Below are 20,119 nucleotides of genomic sequence, written 5' to 3' on the forward strand. Positions count from 1 at the left end.
GTTAACAATTAGTATATATTGGATTAGATTAATTATTACTACCTGAAATAGGAACTCTCAGCTTGACTGTTTCCGCATTGCGGATCCTATAAAGAGCTAGTGCTACTACATGATGACACCAGAATATGTCTTTTGTATCGCAGCTGCATGTCACTGATGTAATTTTACATCTAAAACAAATAAAAAGTCAGTAATGTAGATAGAAGTGATTTAGCCTGGAATAAATATGATTTGCTTAATTATTCTATGCCTCCTTCACATTTTTTTCGTCTTGTTTTATTATATTAAAGGGAGAGAGCGGTAATTCAAAGTTTTAATAGAAAATTCGAGTCGCATCGGAGGGAAAGTGGTCACCTCACATATAGGCAATTAACTTTGATTGAACTACATTTTGAGATAGGCTACAGCACCGCTAGGTGAATGTATCTATTATTTTTTCATGATTTTTGTTTATGCTACAATTTGCCCATTCAATCACTCTGCACATATAGGATATGCCCTCCCCAATCCCAATCACTCATTCTCTCTTATGCGGCTGCTGCCTACACTCTTTTTTGCGCTTTGCAGGATTACTCACACTTACCTATCAAAGCTGACTGACACTTTGAATTTTTTGTTCTCTTCCATGCTGGCCTGGCCTGAAGATGACGAGGTTGAAATATTGTTAAATCCATCACGATCAATATTTGGATTATTGTTGTATTGTGGTGGGACTGGTTGCGCGATTCCCGGGGGTGGTGGAAACATCACTGGCCCACCTGGTGGCATGGGAGGTCCCGCGGCTAACTGAGCCTGGTGCAAAGGCGGGGGAGTCAAAGGCCGATGATTGTGGGGATTATGATGATGATTATTGTTTCCGATATAGTTGTTGTGCTGGTGACTGTTATTAATGTTGGGGAATTGATACGGGATTTCATGACGGTTTCCATTCGATAATGAGGTTGTCCCAGATGAAGAAGACTGTCGCTGATTGGGATTCGGTGGATAGGTCCACACGATCCCACTGAGATGAAATCCTACTTGAAGTACATCTTCGACGCAGCCGGACTCAACCAGTTTCAAACCAGCACAGAAACTCAAGCTTTGAGGTTCTACGGAGTTTATTGAGGAAACCCTGCAAAAACAAAATCGTGCTAAGTAGAATAATTTCACTTACATACGTCTAAGTTAAAATTAAGCATCACCGAGCTTTTGACCCTTTTGTCGGGGTTTATTTTAAGACCAATAAATTTGAACCGAATGAATGTCAAAGATTTCTGTGGCTGATTTTCAGAATGTTTGAACTCTAGATTACGACAAGAAATATGTGGAAACATGATTTTGCCCAAGTAGTAACAGTTTTAGAATACTTTGATTGTAAATATATTAAATGATGCAGTTGTACAATTGTGCTGTTTATAGTTTTTCAAAATACTAACCTGGACAGGGAACTATACATGCAAATGTCTTTTTCATTCCGTGGAAAGGACCAGAAAATAATCCGTCTCTGCACAGGCTCGGGTATACGATCGTAACGTTCTTCAATTTTTTGGAATGGTTCATTTTGAGCTACAATTCGAGCTGTCGTGTCCAGTAAGCTATCTGGTTGCCGTAGTGGCCCACTTGGACTAGGTCTCGAAGAAGACCCGTTTGGAGAGCGATTACAGTTGACGCCTCCAGAGGACGACGTCTTGTCACAGCAGTGCATATTTCGGCTGATTACCAAAAAACTCTCTGATAACCTTCCTCTCACACCTTATTACTTGGTTCAAGACCGTGAGGGCCGATTCTAATTTTACTCTAGCGCACCATTATTTAACCTTCTCATGCGGAGATGAGGAAATCAACGACTAATATGATCGCAATTTAAATGATTAATTACACTTCACTTCAGGATGGCCGAGCTCAACAACAGATGTGCTCTACACTGTATGGGTGCTCAAAGGAAACTGCTGCTGCACCTTTGAGTTGATCGTTTGATGCTGTTTTATCCAATGTATTCAACATCGTCATTTCGAGAGAAATGTTTCTCGCTCATCTGCGCAGTGAGTGAGTTGAGAGGTGATTCCCAATTTCCTTCTCTTCGCGGGGGATTCAGTACAGCAGTTGTTATGTAGCTTTGCACACCCTGCCCTGTCTAGTGTGCATTCGAGACGACCTAAGGGGCCGTCGTCGTCGTACAAATGCTTTTTACTACCCTCAGCCCGCTTGCAGAGGTACGAAGGTATGGATTGATGACTTGCGGTGCTCACTCTCTTCCTCGTAACACGTTCCGGTGGATGGATGTTTTTTTTACTACTTAACGGCGAACACAAGCTGAGAACGTTACTCAATGATGGACCCCCTCGATGTAGATGTTGCCGTGCTCCCCAGACACAGTCTGTTCGTGTCAGTTTGTCCGAATATAGATGATTCAATTACAATGAATTTGTATTTTTAGTGTAACCTGTTTGTTCGCCAGCTTGCCGTTGAGTTTTGGTGCAGAGAACCTGAAAGAGAAGAGATAGAAATTAGTGACAGCTTTCCATAATAAAAATATAAAATTTACGAAAGGAAAAAAATCCAGCTCACACCACCAGCAAAGAGGGATGAACAAACCGGTAATTTGAGAGAGTACAAAGAAATGGATACAGTAGGAAGGAATGAGATGCTGGCCGTGTGCTTGAGAGAGATGCAAGCAATAATAAAGAACTATGAGAAATATAAACAAAATCAATTTATCACCGCACGTGAATTATAACGTAAAGTAGACGGACGCACATAAGCAAGGCGAGCCAGGCAACCGTCTGAGTCATACAAACACAACGAAGCAAAGAATAATAATTTCATTGCGGAGAAGAGAAAGAGAGTTGAAACATGTGAATAGATTATAGTTGTTATGTCTTATGAAATTTAATGATAAGGAAATGAATTCACCTAATGGTGAATTATTTTTTCTCTTGCGTTTCAAAAGGAAATAAAAAGTAGTTTAGGATGGGGCAAGATGGGTCAAGGCGTGTTTTTTTTTAATAAATCGGGAACCGAATGGCCGATTGGACCAAACTTTAATAGCGAAAAATTAGGAAGTATTCTGCGTCGAATGCAACCTGTTTGAAGCAATTCGGATAAGGCTAAGTACAAAAACGTGTTTCTCACATTTTTTTGCACACACACATACATACATACACACATACAGACATCACCTCAATCGTCGAGCTGAGTCGATTGGTATATAACACTATGGGTCTCCGAGCCTTCTATCAAAAGTTCGGTTTAGGAGTGATCCTATAGCCTTTACGTATACATGTTAGAATGATTAATTTTTGATCATTTTTTTAAATATCTTTATTAAGGAGACTTTCAGCCCAAGGCTGGCTCGTCTCGTCTGATTAAATTTATTTATTTCAACTGACTGCGTTGACCTACATTACTTATGGTATGTCCTCTGTATTACTAAAAATGTTTAAGTTTAACATTGCTCGACGAAATTACACGTTTTATAGGAAGCGCGTTTCACATGAGAAACACAGCTGAAAAATATGTTTTCTTGCCATACTCTATCGAAATGAAGTTTTATCCTCAAATCGAGTGACAATGAAGTAGAACCTAATGATTCTTCTCACAAAGGGATAATATTTACGTTTAAATGTATAAGCTGCTTAAAAACGGCACTGACCCATCTTAACCCACCTTATCCTACATTAAATTTAACATATTACTCAACGGGACTTCCATGTAAGGCTGAAAACTGATAAGGCTGAACACGAAAGACTGAAATAGAAAAATATCTCACAGCAGGCTGAAAAATCACGAGAAACAGATTTTAAGAATTCACATATGAAGTAAATGGGTGCATTAATGGAAATGAATCGAAATTGCATTTGGTTTTTGATTCTTGTCAAGATTACTTCTGTTTGTTTTATTCTTTATTCTTCCTTCTTACTTTTTATTCTTTCCTCATCCGTCTTCATTTTTTCCTTCTTTGTTCTTTTTTTTTTCTTTATTCTTTCTTCCTTCTTCATTCTTTCTTCTTTCTTTTTCCGTCTTCTATCTACCTTCTTCATTGTCTTCTGTCTTCCATCTACATTATTCTTCTTTTCTCCTCTTCCTTGTTTCTGACTTATTCTTCTGTCTTACTTAATCTTTCTTCCTCTTTTTCCTTCCTCCTTCTCTTTTCTTTCTTTCTGCTTCGTTCTTTCTTCTTCTTCTCTATAACTTTATTCCTTGGTTTTGTTCTTTGTTTTTTTTTTCTTTCCTTATTCTCTATTCTTTATTCATTATTCACTACTCAACAACTCAACTTGTACTCCATCATACGGTTAGGATTCATTGCATCTCACCAAATTCAGCCGTCTGACACTTTATAGCCTTTTGATACTTTCAGCGTTTTGAGATTTCAACTTTTGGCATAATCAGTCTTATGTGTTTCAGCCTTTTGTAACTGCTCAACTGAATAAATATAGCTTTCGTCAAAATTTTGTCAGTTGTTTGTTTTAGCAAGATATGGGAAGATGTAGCGATGGCCAATGATGTCGCAGGCAGCAGTAGCGAGTACCAGTAGTATGGAAAAGACAGCCGACAATCAGGAAGATCAACAGGAGTTGGACTTCCGGAAGTGCTTGGGTAGCATAGTATATGTCGGATAATAATTCTAATGAATATGAATAATAATGAATTTAGCGTTCCAAAATTACTCTTTGATGAAAAATTCTAGCAACATATTAGATTAGGTTTTGTCCGGCATTTGTATGGGGACCCGCCACTGTGCAGCATGCTGAAGGAAGGCGTTAAGGATGGTGATTGGCGCACCGTGGGAGAAGAAGAAGAATAAGCGGAAGAAAAATGTGGAAAGAAAAACGTCGATCTTCTCAGGAGAGTCAAGTGGTATGTCTTGATAGTGGAAGTGAGCGATAAGACGACGCACTCAGCAATCTTAAAGAAGGTCAGAGAAGACCCGGAGCTCAAGGACTTGGGTGAATAGGTGGTGAGAACTAGGCGTACCCAAAATGGGGAGTTCGAGGTGAAGAAGAATCTCACGATCAAGAGCTCGGTCTTCCGGGAGCTCGTTGCCAGTTCCTTGGGTAATGAATAAAAAGTAAGAGTTTTATCGCAGAAGGCAGTGGTCGAGTGCAACGACCTGGACGAAATCACGATGGTAGACGAACTGGGGGATACAGTGGCCTCAAAGTGTTGATGATGATTCGGCTGAGGAAAGCGTACGGTGGTACACAAATAGCTGCGACACAATTCGCGACAGACGCTGCCAATAAAATGGTTGAGCGGGCAAGGCTAAAAGTCGGATGGACGATATGTCCGTTAAGTCTCTGGAGCATGGTTTCCCACAGTGGTGGGTCGCCCAGCCTATGTAAAACTTATGGAAGGGGGTCGCGACCCACCAAGTTTGGGAAGCTAGCTCTAGAATCAACAAACAGCTGGAGCGATGCTTCAAATGCATGGCGTTTGGTTACCAGGCACGAAACTTCAAAGACCCGGACAGATCCAGTCTATGTGAAAAATGTGGTGAAGGACACATTGCTGGGGGCTGAACGAAGCAATCCAGATGCCTGCTCTGCAAACCGGAGGACAAAAACGATCATACGACGGGAGGCTTCTAATGCATTGCATACAAGAAGACGATAGCGGGCCGGGGGATTAATGGAGATCATCCAGTCAAATCTCAACAATTGCGACATCGTATAACAATTGATTATAAGTTAGATTATGCAATTCGATGAAAGTTGTAAGGTGCAAAATTTGATGGAGCTCTATAGCTACCATGGGAAGCACAATACTTGGAGAGATACGAGTTCTAATGGATCAATTGTGGGCCAGCCACACAAAATGCGTATAAATATTGATTTTACAAAGAAATGGAAGAATGTTAGTACATATTCGGATAAAGCATATTTTTCTATTATGTTTTGCCAAAACTAGTGCATAGAAGTCTAATTGTCATCAAAAATGATCCATATGTATTATGTAGTTACTCAAACAAATGGCATTTTATACACATTCCTCCCTTTCCTAGAAGTTTTTTTTTCCTGAGCTAAAATGCCACAGTTCACGATATAGGTACTGAAATATTGAAGCCATCAAAAATGGATTACCTTGCGAAGCTGTTGGGCGCATTCTAAAATATTCAGTGCCTCTCTATGAAAACTTTCCGCTTTTGACCCGAGGGATTTGAGTCCTGCAGGCCAAGCGACGTAAATCCTTGCACAAAAAAGCAATTGCAGGGCTCTAGGCGCGAAACATGTTCTCCTCTATTCCAAGTACGGTACGGCTGGCGAATGTGAACAGTATAAATGAATAAATCACGCATATCCATAATTAACGACTCTGAATTTACCCGAATATAGAACATAGCTAGAATAGTAATACATGGATGTAGCGACTAGTACTACCACATGAGTAATAAACGTTGAATAAGTTACTGGGCGAAAAAAACTTATAGTGTGAGACATTGTACAAAATTTGTTTTAATCTATTGAACATATGGACCATACTCTATCGAATGCAATTTGTCATAAAATCATTTATTACACTAGTCACAACTACAGCATCGATTTTTCTGTTTATCATGTGAGACCAACAAATTCACTGCATGATTATATTCTATCAGTACAGGCTGCGCTTTTCCATTTGCGCCAAGACACGTCTAACTTTACAAACCGAACCGTACCGACCCGGTGCTCTGCTGGTATGGAACTAGGCAATATTACGGCTATTACTTTTTAACAACAATAAAACATGTTGGCCCGAACCGGGAGCCGAACATGCTGGACGGTGAGAGTAAACCCCTTCGAATAGTTCTTGATTCAGGCTTTGTGGACACTTCCTTCCGTAGCTTCCTTCCTTCCTTTCTCAATTTTCTTCGTGATACATTCGCTGCGACCTGGTGTGCTGTTTCACCGTCACAGTGGAACATTTATTAGTGTTTCTCAATCCAAAAACACCGCAACCTTATTTAAATTTTGCATGTGGTTTTTGAACCTACTACTCCTTATTCAATAATTATACATTTCAAGTGGAATGTCAATTTTTACAGTTATTAATTATAAGTCTTTCAATGTCTGCCATTGCATCAATATGTTTAGACCAATATTTGAATATGGCGTAACAACCAAAATGCAAGCATTGCCACTTTTCTTTTGTGAATAAAATATATTTTTAAAGCAGTTAGAGACGGTATATCTGCATTCATCTGGTTTCATTCATCAATCATGGTTGTTACGCTATTCTCTCAAAAGCATAGAAACTCAATGAAAATTGTGAGAATAACGTAGTTTATAATTCAATCTTTACATTGAGTAGGTTTTAATTGCACCCTAACTGATATTTGCAGTAATATTGGTTATTGTAATGCGAAATATGAAACAATGATAATACTATCCTTCGTTGCAGTTGTTGCTGTTATGCCGCATACATCAGCATATTGAAAGATTTTTTAAATCTTTATTTATGTAAATTTTGATAATTAGACCAGTTCTACACTCGTCATATATTCAAAAGATTATCAGTGGAAATACAGGCGTATTTCGAAGAAAAATAATATGCAGGTTCCAGCGAGAGCTCTGTTCCCATAAATCTCAATTCTGACACTAACAAAGAGAAGCTGTTTCGATTTGCTCATATACTCTCGCATGTCGACAGACTTTTTATCGACGAGTACTTATTCTAAATTGTCTAATGCATCAATCAATTGATTTTTTTTTCACTTATAGGGTTACTGCTCCTGGACTTCATCTCACAGCTCCGATATTGGTCTCACGAAAAACAAAGCAATGAAAAGGTATTTGGTTTGTTTATTATTTTTGTGATTTTTTTCAGCAGTGAGCACGCATGTTAACAAAAAGAAGCGACGAAATTGGTGCCGTATTTCTTTGTTTCGCGATGAGATGAATATATGTTCAGTGAGATGGAAAATGGAACAGGTCCCCTAATTATTTCGTTTTCTTTATCTCATTATTTAGAATCTTTTCTCCTCATTGTAAATCTGAAATTGTTTCTTCTACTGCTCGTATAATTTGACTGTATGGAAAAACCTATAGCCGTGACATGTGCTATAGTTATAAACTGTTTTATTCAGCTATTGTAACTGGATAATCATTTTCTATCGAAACCATGACTACCATGTTAATGAACATATAGAATTGTATTTAATATTAACGCATCTGCCTAAAATTACACGCGGCGCTTCCAATGGAAAACGACGCACCGCGATTTTTGCTGCCAGTACTTGATTCTTATGGGGAGATGACATTGCGGCTGATCCTTCCGTCGCGTGAAAATTCGTGCAATTGCGCTTTTGGAAACAATTTATGGGCAAAATGCATAGAATAATCGACTCTGATAATTTTATTTCCTATTTGATAGACGTGACGTCACTGAAACCATTAGGGAAACGTCGGAAAATTTTTGTCTGATCTAGAATTCAATGATTTAAAAAACTAAAATTTATATTCATTAAATAAAATCTTTCAACTGATTTTATCGCGATCAATTAATTAATTGTAGCACATCGCAAACAACCAGATTTCACATGGGAACCTCTGCAAGTATACCCGAGTAAGAGGCAGCCATAGCGGTTGCTCTCGTCGCCATCATTTGATCGGATTCCGTACCAAATGTATGGCACCGTTCGTTCGGTTCCAAAGAACGGCCCGACGACGGTCGGTTAGTTGCGAATATTGGGGGAGAGAAAATCGGGCAATAAAAAAGGAAAACTGCACTGCGACGGCGCAGTCAATGTTTACAATTCATTTAGAAAAGAAAATTTTGAAAACAAACATTTGCAATCGAACCAACACAGTCTCGACCCGTCTTCTGTCTACAGGAAAACGATAAAGAGCCGTAGAACACGAACAGCACGTTTCCAAGCGCTTGCCCGTTCGAAGATAAAGGTCATAAAAACCGCTGGCACCGATTATGTTCGGCTGATTGTACATGATATTTTGTCGAAGACTCATGGTGGGATAGATTGCTTAATATTGGTAAGATCGAATGATCTGTTCAATTAAATTTAATCTTTAAAATAAATAAGCCAACTTCTATTGAACTACTTTTTAGCGTGATAACTGAAATGTGCCTTAATTGGATACATTTGAATAATTATTATAAATACATGTTTGGTGTGGTAGAAGCAAAGCCAAGCATATACCACATGGTACATAAATATACCAATAAAAATCATCTTCACAAAAACATCAATAACATTTGCTGTTTACTTGGTCCTGTTCAAATCTCAAACCAGATGGCAATAGAGAACGAACATTGAATTCGGATAGAATTGTCCGTTGCAAGCCAATCCGGTTGTCGAAATGGCGGGCACATAAAGTGTGCATTAAAATATTCACGAGTGCTTTGTCAATTTGTCTGTGGTGTTAGGAGTATTTAGCCAAATTACATTTTTTTATACAAATTCTTCAAACATTTCAACAAAAACTACTTTTACATAAATTTTACGATCTGATCGTAGCAAATACTAAATATAAAGTAGAGGAAGAACGCTTTTTCCATTTCTATTAGTTTACTATCCACCAGCATCACGTACCGAAAAGTGCTGGTATGTGACATAGTGCAGACCCCAAAGAGCGTACCAGGTACACATCACAAAACTGGTGGAGCACATATGCGGTTGTGGGCTAGTAAAGACTACAAAGCTATGGTTTTCCGCTATGGTGGGACAGTAGAAAAGTAAGAATTGTAGCTCCCCGAGATAACATTTGCATTTGGCCACTAGGGAAGCTGCACTGCTAGGGGAATTCGAACGGAATTTCAGCAAAAACAGATAGTAATCACGTTAGGAATTGGAAAAGCGTTCCCAAACTCAAACGCTTATCCGCTGCACCGCTATCAAAAGCAGACCTACGTGAGTATACGATAAACAGATATACGACGAGAAAAGTTCTCTGGTACATGGTGCTCATTTTACGCCTCTGGAAGGCCTGAATGTGGTCGTAATGGACACGTACAAACCAAGGGATTCGATATTGCGATTTATTTGCACGAGTTTCCTCTTAGTATGGCTGGGTTCAATTTTATTAGATTCTCGGCGTTTGGTAATAATTCATTGGTTTGTCATACCACTTCTAGTGATGGCGAGATAAAATTTCTTCTTCTTCTTATTGGCAATACATACCACACTGGGATATTGTCGCCTCTCAGCTAGCTTTATTATTTTTGCATTCGTATATCATAAGGCTGGAACGATGATACTTTAATGCTCAGGAAAGTCGAGAGAATTTCCAACCCGAAAATGTATAGACCGGATCGGGAATCGAACCCAGTTATCTCCAGGCCCCCAAAGTCCGTTCACAGTGTTAAAGATTTAGGCGTTCTATTGGATTCGCTGCTCGGAAATCACATCTGAAATGTCGTCGACAAAGCCTCCGAGCTCTTGGATGTATCTTCAAAATTTAAATAAACTTCTCCGACGTAGAGTTTCTATTTCCGACCATTTCCGCCGTCTCGAGATTCAGTATACAATTTTTCGTTGAATCGGTTCTTCCGATTATAATATTAATAAGCAAATAATATTCACGTTTTTATCGGAAAATGGAGTTGACTTTTTTAAACAGATGTTCCTCAAATCCGGAAAGACGTGTTCACTATCGGTCGTAGTCAGCTTGATCATTTGCAATATTTTGAATGTGTATTGGATTTGGACATTTGCTGGGTTTGCATTCAATGCTATACTGAATAAACGTATTTTCTGTCGGAATATTAGGTGTGAGACACCTAGTTGTAGATGGAAGATGCGCAGTGGAAGCGTACTTGGTTCATAACGTATTGAATGTAAGGGAAACCCCCTTACAATTTATTTATTTATTATCAGACTAAGGCCGGAGTGGCCTGTGCTGCACATAAAAGTCTTCTCCATTCAGCACGGTCCATGGCTGCACTTCGCCAACCACGCAGTCTGCGGAGGGTCCGCAAATCGTCCTCCACCTGATCGATCCACCTTGCCCGCTGTGCACCTCGCCTTCTTGTTCCCGTCGGATCGTTGTCGAGAACCATTTTCACCGGATTACTGTCCGACATTCTGGCTACGTGCCCGGTCCACCGCAGTCTTTCGATTTTCGCGGTGTGAACGATGGATGGTTCTCCCAGCAGCTGATGCAACTCGTTGTTCATTCGCCTCCTCCACGTACCGTCCGCCATCTGCACCCCACCATAGATGGTACGCAACACTTTCCTTTCAAAAACTCCCAGTGCGCGTTGGTTCTCCACGAGCATCGTCCAGGCCTCGTGTCCGTAGAGAACTACCGGTCTTTTTGTAGATAGTCAGTTTGATACGGCGGCGAACTCTATTCGATCGGAGCGTCTTACGGAGTCCAAAGTACGTACGATTTCCAGCCATTATGCGCCTCCGAATTTCTCTGCTGGTATTGTTATCGGCGGTCACCAGTGAGCCCAAGTACACGAATTCTTCAACCAACTCGATTTCGTCACCACCGATAGAAACTCGTGGTGGGTGGCTTACATTGACCTCTCTTGAGCCTCTTCCTATCATGTACTTCGTCTTCGACGTGTTGACGACTAGTCCAATCCGTTTAGCTTCGCTTTTCAGTCTGATGTAGGCTTCCTCCATCCTCTCAAAGTTACGTGCCATGATATCAATGTCGTCGGCGAAACCAAATAACTGGACGGACTTCGTGAAAATCGTAGCACTCGTGTCAATCCCAGCCCTTCGTATTACTCCCTCCAAAGCGATGTTGAATAACAGACACGAGAGACCATCATCTTGCCGGAACCCTCTACACGTTTCGAAGGGACTCGAGAATGCCCCTGAAACTCGAACTACGCACATCACCCGATCCATCGTCGCCTTGATCAATCGTATCAGTTTATCCGGAAATCCGTTTTCGTGCATTAGCTGCCATAGTTGGTTCCGATCGATTGTATCATATGCGGTGAAGTCGATAAATAAAATAGATGATGTGTGGGCACGTTGTATTCGCGGCATTTCTGCAATACCTGACGTATGGCGAACACCTGGTCTGTGGTAGAGCGTTCACCCATAAATCCCGCCTGGTACTGCCCCACGAACTCTCTTGCAATTGGTGGGAAATTTGGGAGAGTACCTTGTAGGCAGCGTTCAGCAATGTGATTGCGCGGTAGTTGCTACAATCCAGCTTATCGCCCTTTTTGTAGATGGGACACACGACACATTCCATCCACTCCTGCGGCAGAACCTCATCCTCCCAAACCTTGGTAATCACCCATTGTAGCGCTCTAGCCAGTGCCTCACCACCGTGTTTAAACAGCTCTCCTGGTAGTTCGTCAACTTGTTGCCGGCCGATCTCCTTCAAGATTTCCTGGAGATTCGGAGCCGGAAGTCGCATGTCCTGTGCGCGTGCTCCTAGGTTCATTACCATACCGTCACCGTTGTCTGCCATATCGCCATTCAGGTGCTCTTCGTAGTGCTGCCGCCACCTTTGGATCACCTCACGCTCGTTTGTAAGAAAGTTCCCGTTTATGTCCTTACACATATCGGGCTGTGACACGTGGCCCTTACGTGAACGGTTCAACTTCTCAAAGAACTTTCGTGCGTTATTAGCGCGGTACAGTTCCTCCGTCTCTTCACGGTCTTGATCTTCCTGCTGGCGCTTTTTCCTCCGGAAAATCGAGTTTTGTCTGTTCCGCGCCCGTTTGTATCGTGCCTCGTTCGTCCTCGTGCGGTGTTGCAGCAATTTCGCCCATGCTGCATTCTTCTCCTCAACTAACTGCTCACATTCGCTGTCATACCAGTCGTTTCTCTGATCCAGAGCCACCGTGCCTAGTACAGCGGTTGCGGTGCTTCCAATGGCGGATCGAATATCTCTCCAGCCATATTCAAGAGATGCTGCGCCTAGCTGCTCTTCCGTTGGGAGTGCCACTTCCAGCTGCTGCGCGTAGTCTTGGTCTAGTCTACCGTCTTGTAGCCGCCCAATGTTTAGCCGCGGCGGACGCCTCCGACGCGTGTTGATCACCGTCGAGAGCTTTGAGCGCAGACATACTGCAACGATTCAATATTCGCACTGCGGTAAGTGCGTACGTTCGTGATGTCGGAGAAGAATTTACCGTCGATTAGAACGTGGTCGATATGGTTTTCCGTTACTTGATTAGGTGATTTCCATATGGGAGGCTGCACAGTTTATGCATCGTTGGCCGTTGTCGTTCGATATGGTATGCAGACTATCCGGTCCGATGACCGGCCTATACATTTCCTCCCTTCCTACCTAAGCGTTCATGTCACCGATGACGATTTTGACGTCCCGCAGTGAGCATCTATCGTATGTCTGCTCCAGCTGCGCATAGAACGCTTCTTTCTCGTCGTCAGATCTCCCTTCGTGTGGGCAGTGCACGTTGATGATGCTATAGTTGAAGAAACGGCCTTTTATCCTCAGCTTGCACATCCTTGCGTTGATTGGCTGCCACCCAATCACGCGTTGGCGCATCTTTCCCAGCACTATGAAGCCGGTTCCCAGCTCGTTGGTAATGCAACAGCTTTGGTAGAAGGTAGCCGCTCGATGCCCGCTTTTCCATAGTTTCTGTCCTGTCCAGCAGATTTCCTTCAGCGCTACGACATCGAAGTTGCGGGGATGTAATTCATCGTAGATTATCCTGTCGCAACCTGCGAAGCCTAGCGACTTGCAGTTCCATATTCCAAGCTTCCAATCGTGATCCTTTATTCGTCGCCTAGGTCGTTGCCGATTGTATCGAGTCGTATTATCTTCTATGTCGTTCGTAATAGTTGTTTTTAAAGGCGGCTTATTGGGCTTGCGCAAACCTCCTGTCTCGTCGGAAGGCCGTCGTGTCAGGGCTGTTTAGCGTCCCACCTAACACCAGAACTTGGGCTTGTGCGCTTTGAGCGGCACACGGTCGCTTTGGCGGAGCCTACTTGCGGATTCATGCAGCTTTTTATAGAGGTTCAACAGGGCCCACTGTCAAATCCCACCACATCCTAGGCAGGCGCCACAACTCGCAGATGGCCTGGGGAGGGATCGTCAAGCCCTTGGACATAGTCCCTGCTGCCCCCGACAACGAAAACATAATACTGACTTATTCTTCTGCCTGCAGCTCTCTCGTATCTCCAAAAGGTTCTGAACCCAAAAACCCAGAAAAATATATGAAGGGACATCGAAAAACAGTGATTCGCAACTATGATACTCATTCAGTTATTGTAGAAATAAATACAAAAAGCTATGCTGAAAGCCGCGAGAAGATTCGAATTATGGCGGCAAAGTTATTAGTATGTTACTAAAATGTTGTAATCGTGAATTTATTACTTTTCTAGTGTAAAAGAAACTGCTCAAACTTCACTTCATTAAAATGCTTATATTTTTTCCGGGTGAAAATTAATCTTCTCGCGATTTTCAGCATTACATTCTGTATCATAGTTCATCATTCTAATAGCAAATCACTGTTTTTTATTTCCTCCATATATTTTCCCTTATAAACGTCCAACGAGTTTAGCACCGCCCGACCAAAATTTTGTCCAGAATCTCAGAGCATCACATAGAACGGAATAAGAGTCGACCCACCAAAAAAAAATGAAATAAGTTTTTTTTTCATACTAATTTGAGCCACCCTACTGGACAAGCATCGAAGTCAGATCACGTACAGGCGCATGTGCTAGAGATGTAGTTGCACAAACTTTGAATGGAAGACCATTTCGTCGCGCAACGGTTAGGACCAGCCATTGTTCTGGAGACAAGGAACTCAGGACAACTGGCTCAGAGTAAGGACATGCGAACAGATTAGCGATGCGTGCAAAGTCTAGTAAGGACTTTAGAGGATTGTTCAAATAGCAGGTAGTGTACAACATCAGGTTCTAGACGAAACTTGTTGTTTGAACAGAAGAAAACTGCAGCAGATGAAAGAAGCATCAGTTAGTATCCTACCATGGAGAAGTGAAAGCTCTAGTATTGTGTTTCCTTGTGAGGGGGTTCCTTTATCTCCAACATTTTTAAATAATTCGAGGCAAGGATGTTAACGATCATTCAGTAATTTGCGTTCGATCATTTAGTAGTTTGTGAATAACACATTCCAGAAGCTGAATTTCAAATCATGTTGTATGGTGGACTTCTAGTGCGAAAATTTTTCTACAACTTTGCCTAATGGTACGTTATTAGAATTCAACTAATAACGGAGTTAGAGCGCTAGTTGCAGTAACTTAAACTAAATGATTGAAATTTTGTTATCATTTAGTCTAAGTTACTGAAACTATAGCTATAACTCCGTTACTAGTGGAATTCAAACAACGAACCATTACGCAGAGTTGTAGAAAAACCTTCGCACTAGAAGTCCACCATACAACATGATTTGAAATTCAGCTTCTGGAATGTGTTATTCACAAACTACTAAATGATCGAACGCAAATTACTGAATGATCGTTAACATCCTTGATTCGAGGTATGAAAAAGATATTTTTGGTTTATTTCCAAAGGCGTTGCGCGTTCAAAATAAATATTGTTTTTGAGTAGAAACAGTACAATACTGTAAGTATATCTGAAGTGAAAAAGGGTTTTCTTGTCGCGGGTATCCTGGATTCAAAGGATTTCAAAAATAATATTCCGGGAATCGAGAAACCCCTAAATTTCCTAAACCATGGGAATTTTCGTCTTAGGATGTCCAGGGATGGTAGCTATGCTCTGACGTATATTGCCTAAAACCTTTGTAATGCTCGCTTGTACGTTCCATGCTGTACCGCGGTTTGGAGTCCGAATTACAACAATGGGGCCGAACGGATAGAGATAGAATATTTCTAACGTCGTTTCTTGCGCTTCGCTCTCTGCAGGTTACATTGGAATACCCACTTCAGTTGCAAAATTATGAAAGTCGATGCCAGTTATTCGAAGAAATGTATGTGATCGTTGCGTTGCAGTGCAAGATCGACTGCGGAACCATCTTGTAAGCAATCAACATCAGCGTACAGCCCCGACCTCTGCGTAATAATATATTGCTTCTCCTACCGATTCGTCGCATCAACTATGGATGTGGCAATACTATGCCATGCCCTACAACGTGTCTTCAGCAGAGGGACGATTCGCACTTAACAAAGAAAGCGCTACGGAGGAAATTCTACACCGTAATCAGTGATCATTGACGCAGCATTAAAGCTTAAGTACTTAGAGTTTGTTTATTGCGAATCAGTGAAGAATGTTGTAAGCTTTCAATACCTTGGTGTTAGACGGCGGTACCAAAATCAATATAGACGCTTGACTTAAGAAGGCTAACATTTAGAAAAACAGGCAGATAAGTCAACGCACCAAGACTGACACCAAGGTATTGAAAGGCACGGAAAGGTCGTTGAGCTTGTTCTGCATATCAGTGCGCCGTTAAGATTTAGTAAAAACTTAAATTAAAATTGACTGATTAGAAATTAAGTTTAACTTAATTAAAATCAAATTGGAATCGTATCAATAAAATATATTGTAGATCATTACATTGCATTATATTTTATTGGAGTTAATTGTATTATACTGTAAAACAATAAAAAAGGGATAAAAAACATTATTTTCTATTGTTTTGTCCTTCGAAATCATCCCAGTGAAGAACCGTAAAATCAATTGCTTTGCTTTGAATTTTGTATGGAATTTATTTGAATTTTTTATTATTAAGGTACATATCAACCCCAAGTCCCATTTACCATTCATTTTATCTTGGAAAATCATTATTTCTTATGTGATATAATCGTTAAAATTCTATTTTATTCAACGGTAATTACGATGTTTTAAATGGTGATGTAACAATAAAATGTTTCATATTGTTATTATATTTTTTATCCGTGATGGGCCAATGAGGCTAACTACTTAGACTTGACTCCTGGCAGCAAGCTTATTTTGAGGCAACAGATTGACAAAAAAGTTACATAGTGTAACATTTTGTTAAAGCTACTGTATTGATTTGGTAAATTACTGAAGATCGAAAACCTACCATAAGACCAGGACGCAATTTGTACGCTAAAACCGGTCACTTTTCGTGATAGATGAGCTCGCTGGTCTAGTGGCTACCGCTTCTGCCTTATAAGCAGGAAATCGTGGGTTTAATTCCAGTCTCGTCTCTTTCCTACTTTGTATTTTTATCTTAGTTCTCTCTGTGTTTCACGTTCTCTATTAAAACGATTCCTACTGTTATAACCTTCCACATAATAATTGCTCAAGGCTAATGCTAAAACCTATCACTTTTTGTGATGGCTCCAAATTTCTGAATTTGCATTTTACACCCTACACTGTACCTTTCCATAAGACATAATGTATCGAATACATTACATGCACTTTATATTGTAGTTGCTTTTTTAGATTTCAAACCAACGAAGTTTTTCACGAGTTTTTGCTTTTCTCGTGCCACATAGTTGAACTGAAAGGCTATATGATTGCTCCAAAAAAGAACTTTTTATAGAAGGCCCAGAGACTTATAGCGTTATATACCGATCGACTCAGCTCAATTTGCTCAATTGGCTCAATCGACATTGCACATCGGAATTATTGAAACAACATTCAATTTCAAATCCGATTTTTTTTTCAAAATGGTGGCACTGTATTTTAATCATTTTAATCATTCAACACATTCAAAATAATCGAAAAAATGTGATCTATTCCCCTAAAGAACAATTTTGACCATTCTAATGATATTTTCAATATATTTTATAATGCACGAAAAAGGCATAATCACTGCTAGGTGGATTAATCTGGGTTTTTAGATTCATTTCAAATCAACCGAGTTTTTTTTTAAACACGATTGATAGGTACGTGAAAACCGCGGAACCCCGACCAACCAAACCAAAATTTTAAAATGCGTGAAAAGCGACTATATTTATTTTCTAGGTAGATAGATAGATTTTTATACTGTTAATTCGACGGTTTTTGTTGTGACGTTTTTCTATATATACAATCTCAATATTTCGTAATTAATCTATGGACAAAAGCGGTTCCCACACTTGAAGCATAATGTGTAGGCCTGATAAGTGTAGTTAGCGCCAACCAACTTGTCGTCAATTATCAGTATTAACGCGATATTTGCTTAAAACTATTCCTCCACCAGGACAGGAGTAAGTAATCCCCACACACAAATTGACTTGGCTGTCTACGGTGAAAAATAAAACAAGTCTAAAGGAATAGTCGGTTGAACCACGAACGTAATCACCCGAGACTGAGACATTGCCTGTAGCGTACAGTTGTGAGAAAAGCCAATAACACAGAAAACAATGCCTCGAAGGGATTCTCCTCCGGTGTGTATTCATCTCTGACTAAGGCTTCAGCCACAGAGATTTATATGGCCCGCGTTGGGCTTCGTGCAGCGACTGCCAGCACTCGAGAACGGCACATTTTAGGTTTTCTCACCGCACATAATGAGCGGCGTTTTTTAAAGGTTTGTAATAACTATCGCCACCATCTTGCGTCTGCAATCATCAGCTCCCATTATCGAAATGGAACATGATGTCTGCTTCCTGTCCGGCATTGAAATGGACTGTTCTTGAAACGCAAATGCAGGAGTTCGACGGAAGCGACAAAATTATTTGGTGTACACTGCCGTTATATGCATTATTGTCCCATCTAAGCAAACTAGAAAATAATCAAATATTTTTTTGTTGTCACATGTATTCTTTATATATTGAATTTCTTTTAAAATTAAACACTTGTTTTGTTTCTTATACACCATAGCGGAATACTTTAATACAATACCAATCTACTTTTTCTTTCTTTGAACTTTACTTTTTAATTATGTATAGTAATACACCTCGAAAATATGATTCAGTTCAATGTTCTCATTATTTGCTAAAAATGATTTCCGTCGAAAAGTTTGCCCAAGAAACTACGATTCACAATTCAGGATTCGTACAGGAATCCAATTAGTTCGATGGATGCAACCATTCAACTATTATCGATAATTACATCACGGTCGTCATCGCCATCAGTCCCAACAACAACGCAGCAAGTCTATCAAACAAGCCAGCAACTGAAGCAACGACAGATGTTCCGAGAAAATTTATTGTTGATATTTCAGCAGCAGAGTGGGTTTCAAGAGCTGTGACTTGAAAGTTTTCTTTAGCTCGTTGCATGTGGCAAAAGTATAGAGGTCTGACTCTCAAGTTGGTCGGCTAGTGTGTTATTATCGTCGTCGCAGCCAGGACTCGATTTTATTCAGTCGTCGTTTTTTTAAAAGAGAGGGCTTGGAATGAGGCACGGAGAAAAAATAAATAATAAACATAAACACAAAGAATAAAACATGGGAGCGAGAAAATAACTTGAGGAGTGCCAAATTTGCCGGAAGAGAAAAAGATTCTTCATAGAATACGAATCGGTTGGACCACATAGGGTAGGAATGAATGATGGGTGTCGGTGGTTAAAACGAATTGAGTCGATATGGGATTTATCTTAAAACCTTACAGTTCTTTAAAGGTAGCTATAACAGGTACGAATACGCTTTTACTGTATTATCATATCACTTTACTGTATAACAAATCTTACAAAAATATAAGATTGAATAAATACATTATTAACCACACATTATTAATAGGGAAAAAGTTCAACCCGGCATGTTTAATGTTTCAAATACGTATTGTAGCAGAATACATTCAAATTACGGAGTTATAATTTCTTCTAAAATTGTAAACCAATGTTAACTCAGTAACGAAAGTTAACTCACTATTGACAGGATGACAGTTCTTTGTCTGAGTATAATTTTAGATAGCCATTAATCATTTTTTTGAAAATACAGTGACGGAAACAAGATTTGTGGTTAAGAGGTTCATGAACGAAGCCAACGAGATCTCAATTTTTTTTACTAAACATATATTTTTCATACTCATTTGAAAGTGAGCAATGTATTCGTATTATTGATGCACAAAAACTATAAAGTTATTTGTTTATGTTCTTTGTTATGTTTACAAAGTTGGCATTTTCAATTCCCAATCACTTGAAAGATGTTGTTAATGACAAATAGGGTAAAAGTTCCGATAGTCGTGGGTGCACCTATAGTTGCTGTAGTGCAGTTTTTAGCGAATCTACAACCCAAATTGTTGATCAAGTAGGTGAACTGTCACTATACAAAACAAACGACAACAGCTCAGGAATACACTCGAAATCGGTAAATAAACATCCAATACCTTATTTTCCACTGGCCTTTGCACCAACTGTTATGGTTGTGTTATTATAGTTGCGAGTCCCGTAAG

At 40.1% G+C, this 20,119-nt stretch overlaps 1 protein-coding gene across 4 annotated transcripts in view; it reads right to left on the minus strand.

The window, feature by feature from the left end:
* The window catches only part of LOC134211872 (uncharacterized), a 52,091-nt gene that overhangs the window by 12,811 nt on the left and 19,161 nt on the right, over nucleotides 1–20,119 (minus strand). For all 4 annotated transcript variants that reach the window (XM_062689228.1, XM_062689230.1, XM_062689227.1 and 1 more), the window contains 3 exons: nucleotides 1,419–2,468; nucleotides 584–1,114; nucleotides 43–170 (listed from right to left, as the gene is read on the minus strand). In XM_062689228.1, coding sequence (XP_062545212.1) covers nucleotides 43–170; nucleotides 584–1,114; nucleotides 1,419–1,687 — 928 coding nt within the window. In that variant the 5' untranslated portion in view covers nucleotides 1,688–2,468. The remainder of the gene's footprint in view (nucleotides 1–42; nucleotides 171–583; nucleotides 1,115–1,418; nucleotides 2,469–20,119) is intronic.

This window comes from Armigeres subalbatus, chromosome 2, assembly GCF_024139115.2.
Source record: "Armigeres subalbatus isolate Guangzhou_Male chromosome 2, GZ_Asu_2, whole genome shotgun sequence".
NCBI lineage: Eukaryota > Metazoa > Arthropoda > Insecta > Diptera > Culicidae > Armigeres > Armigeres subalbatus.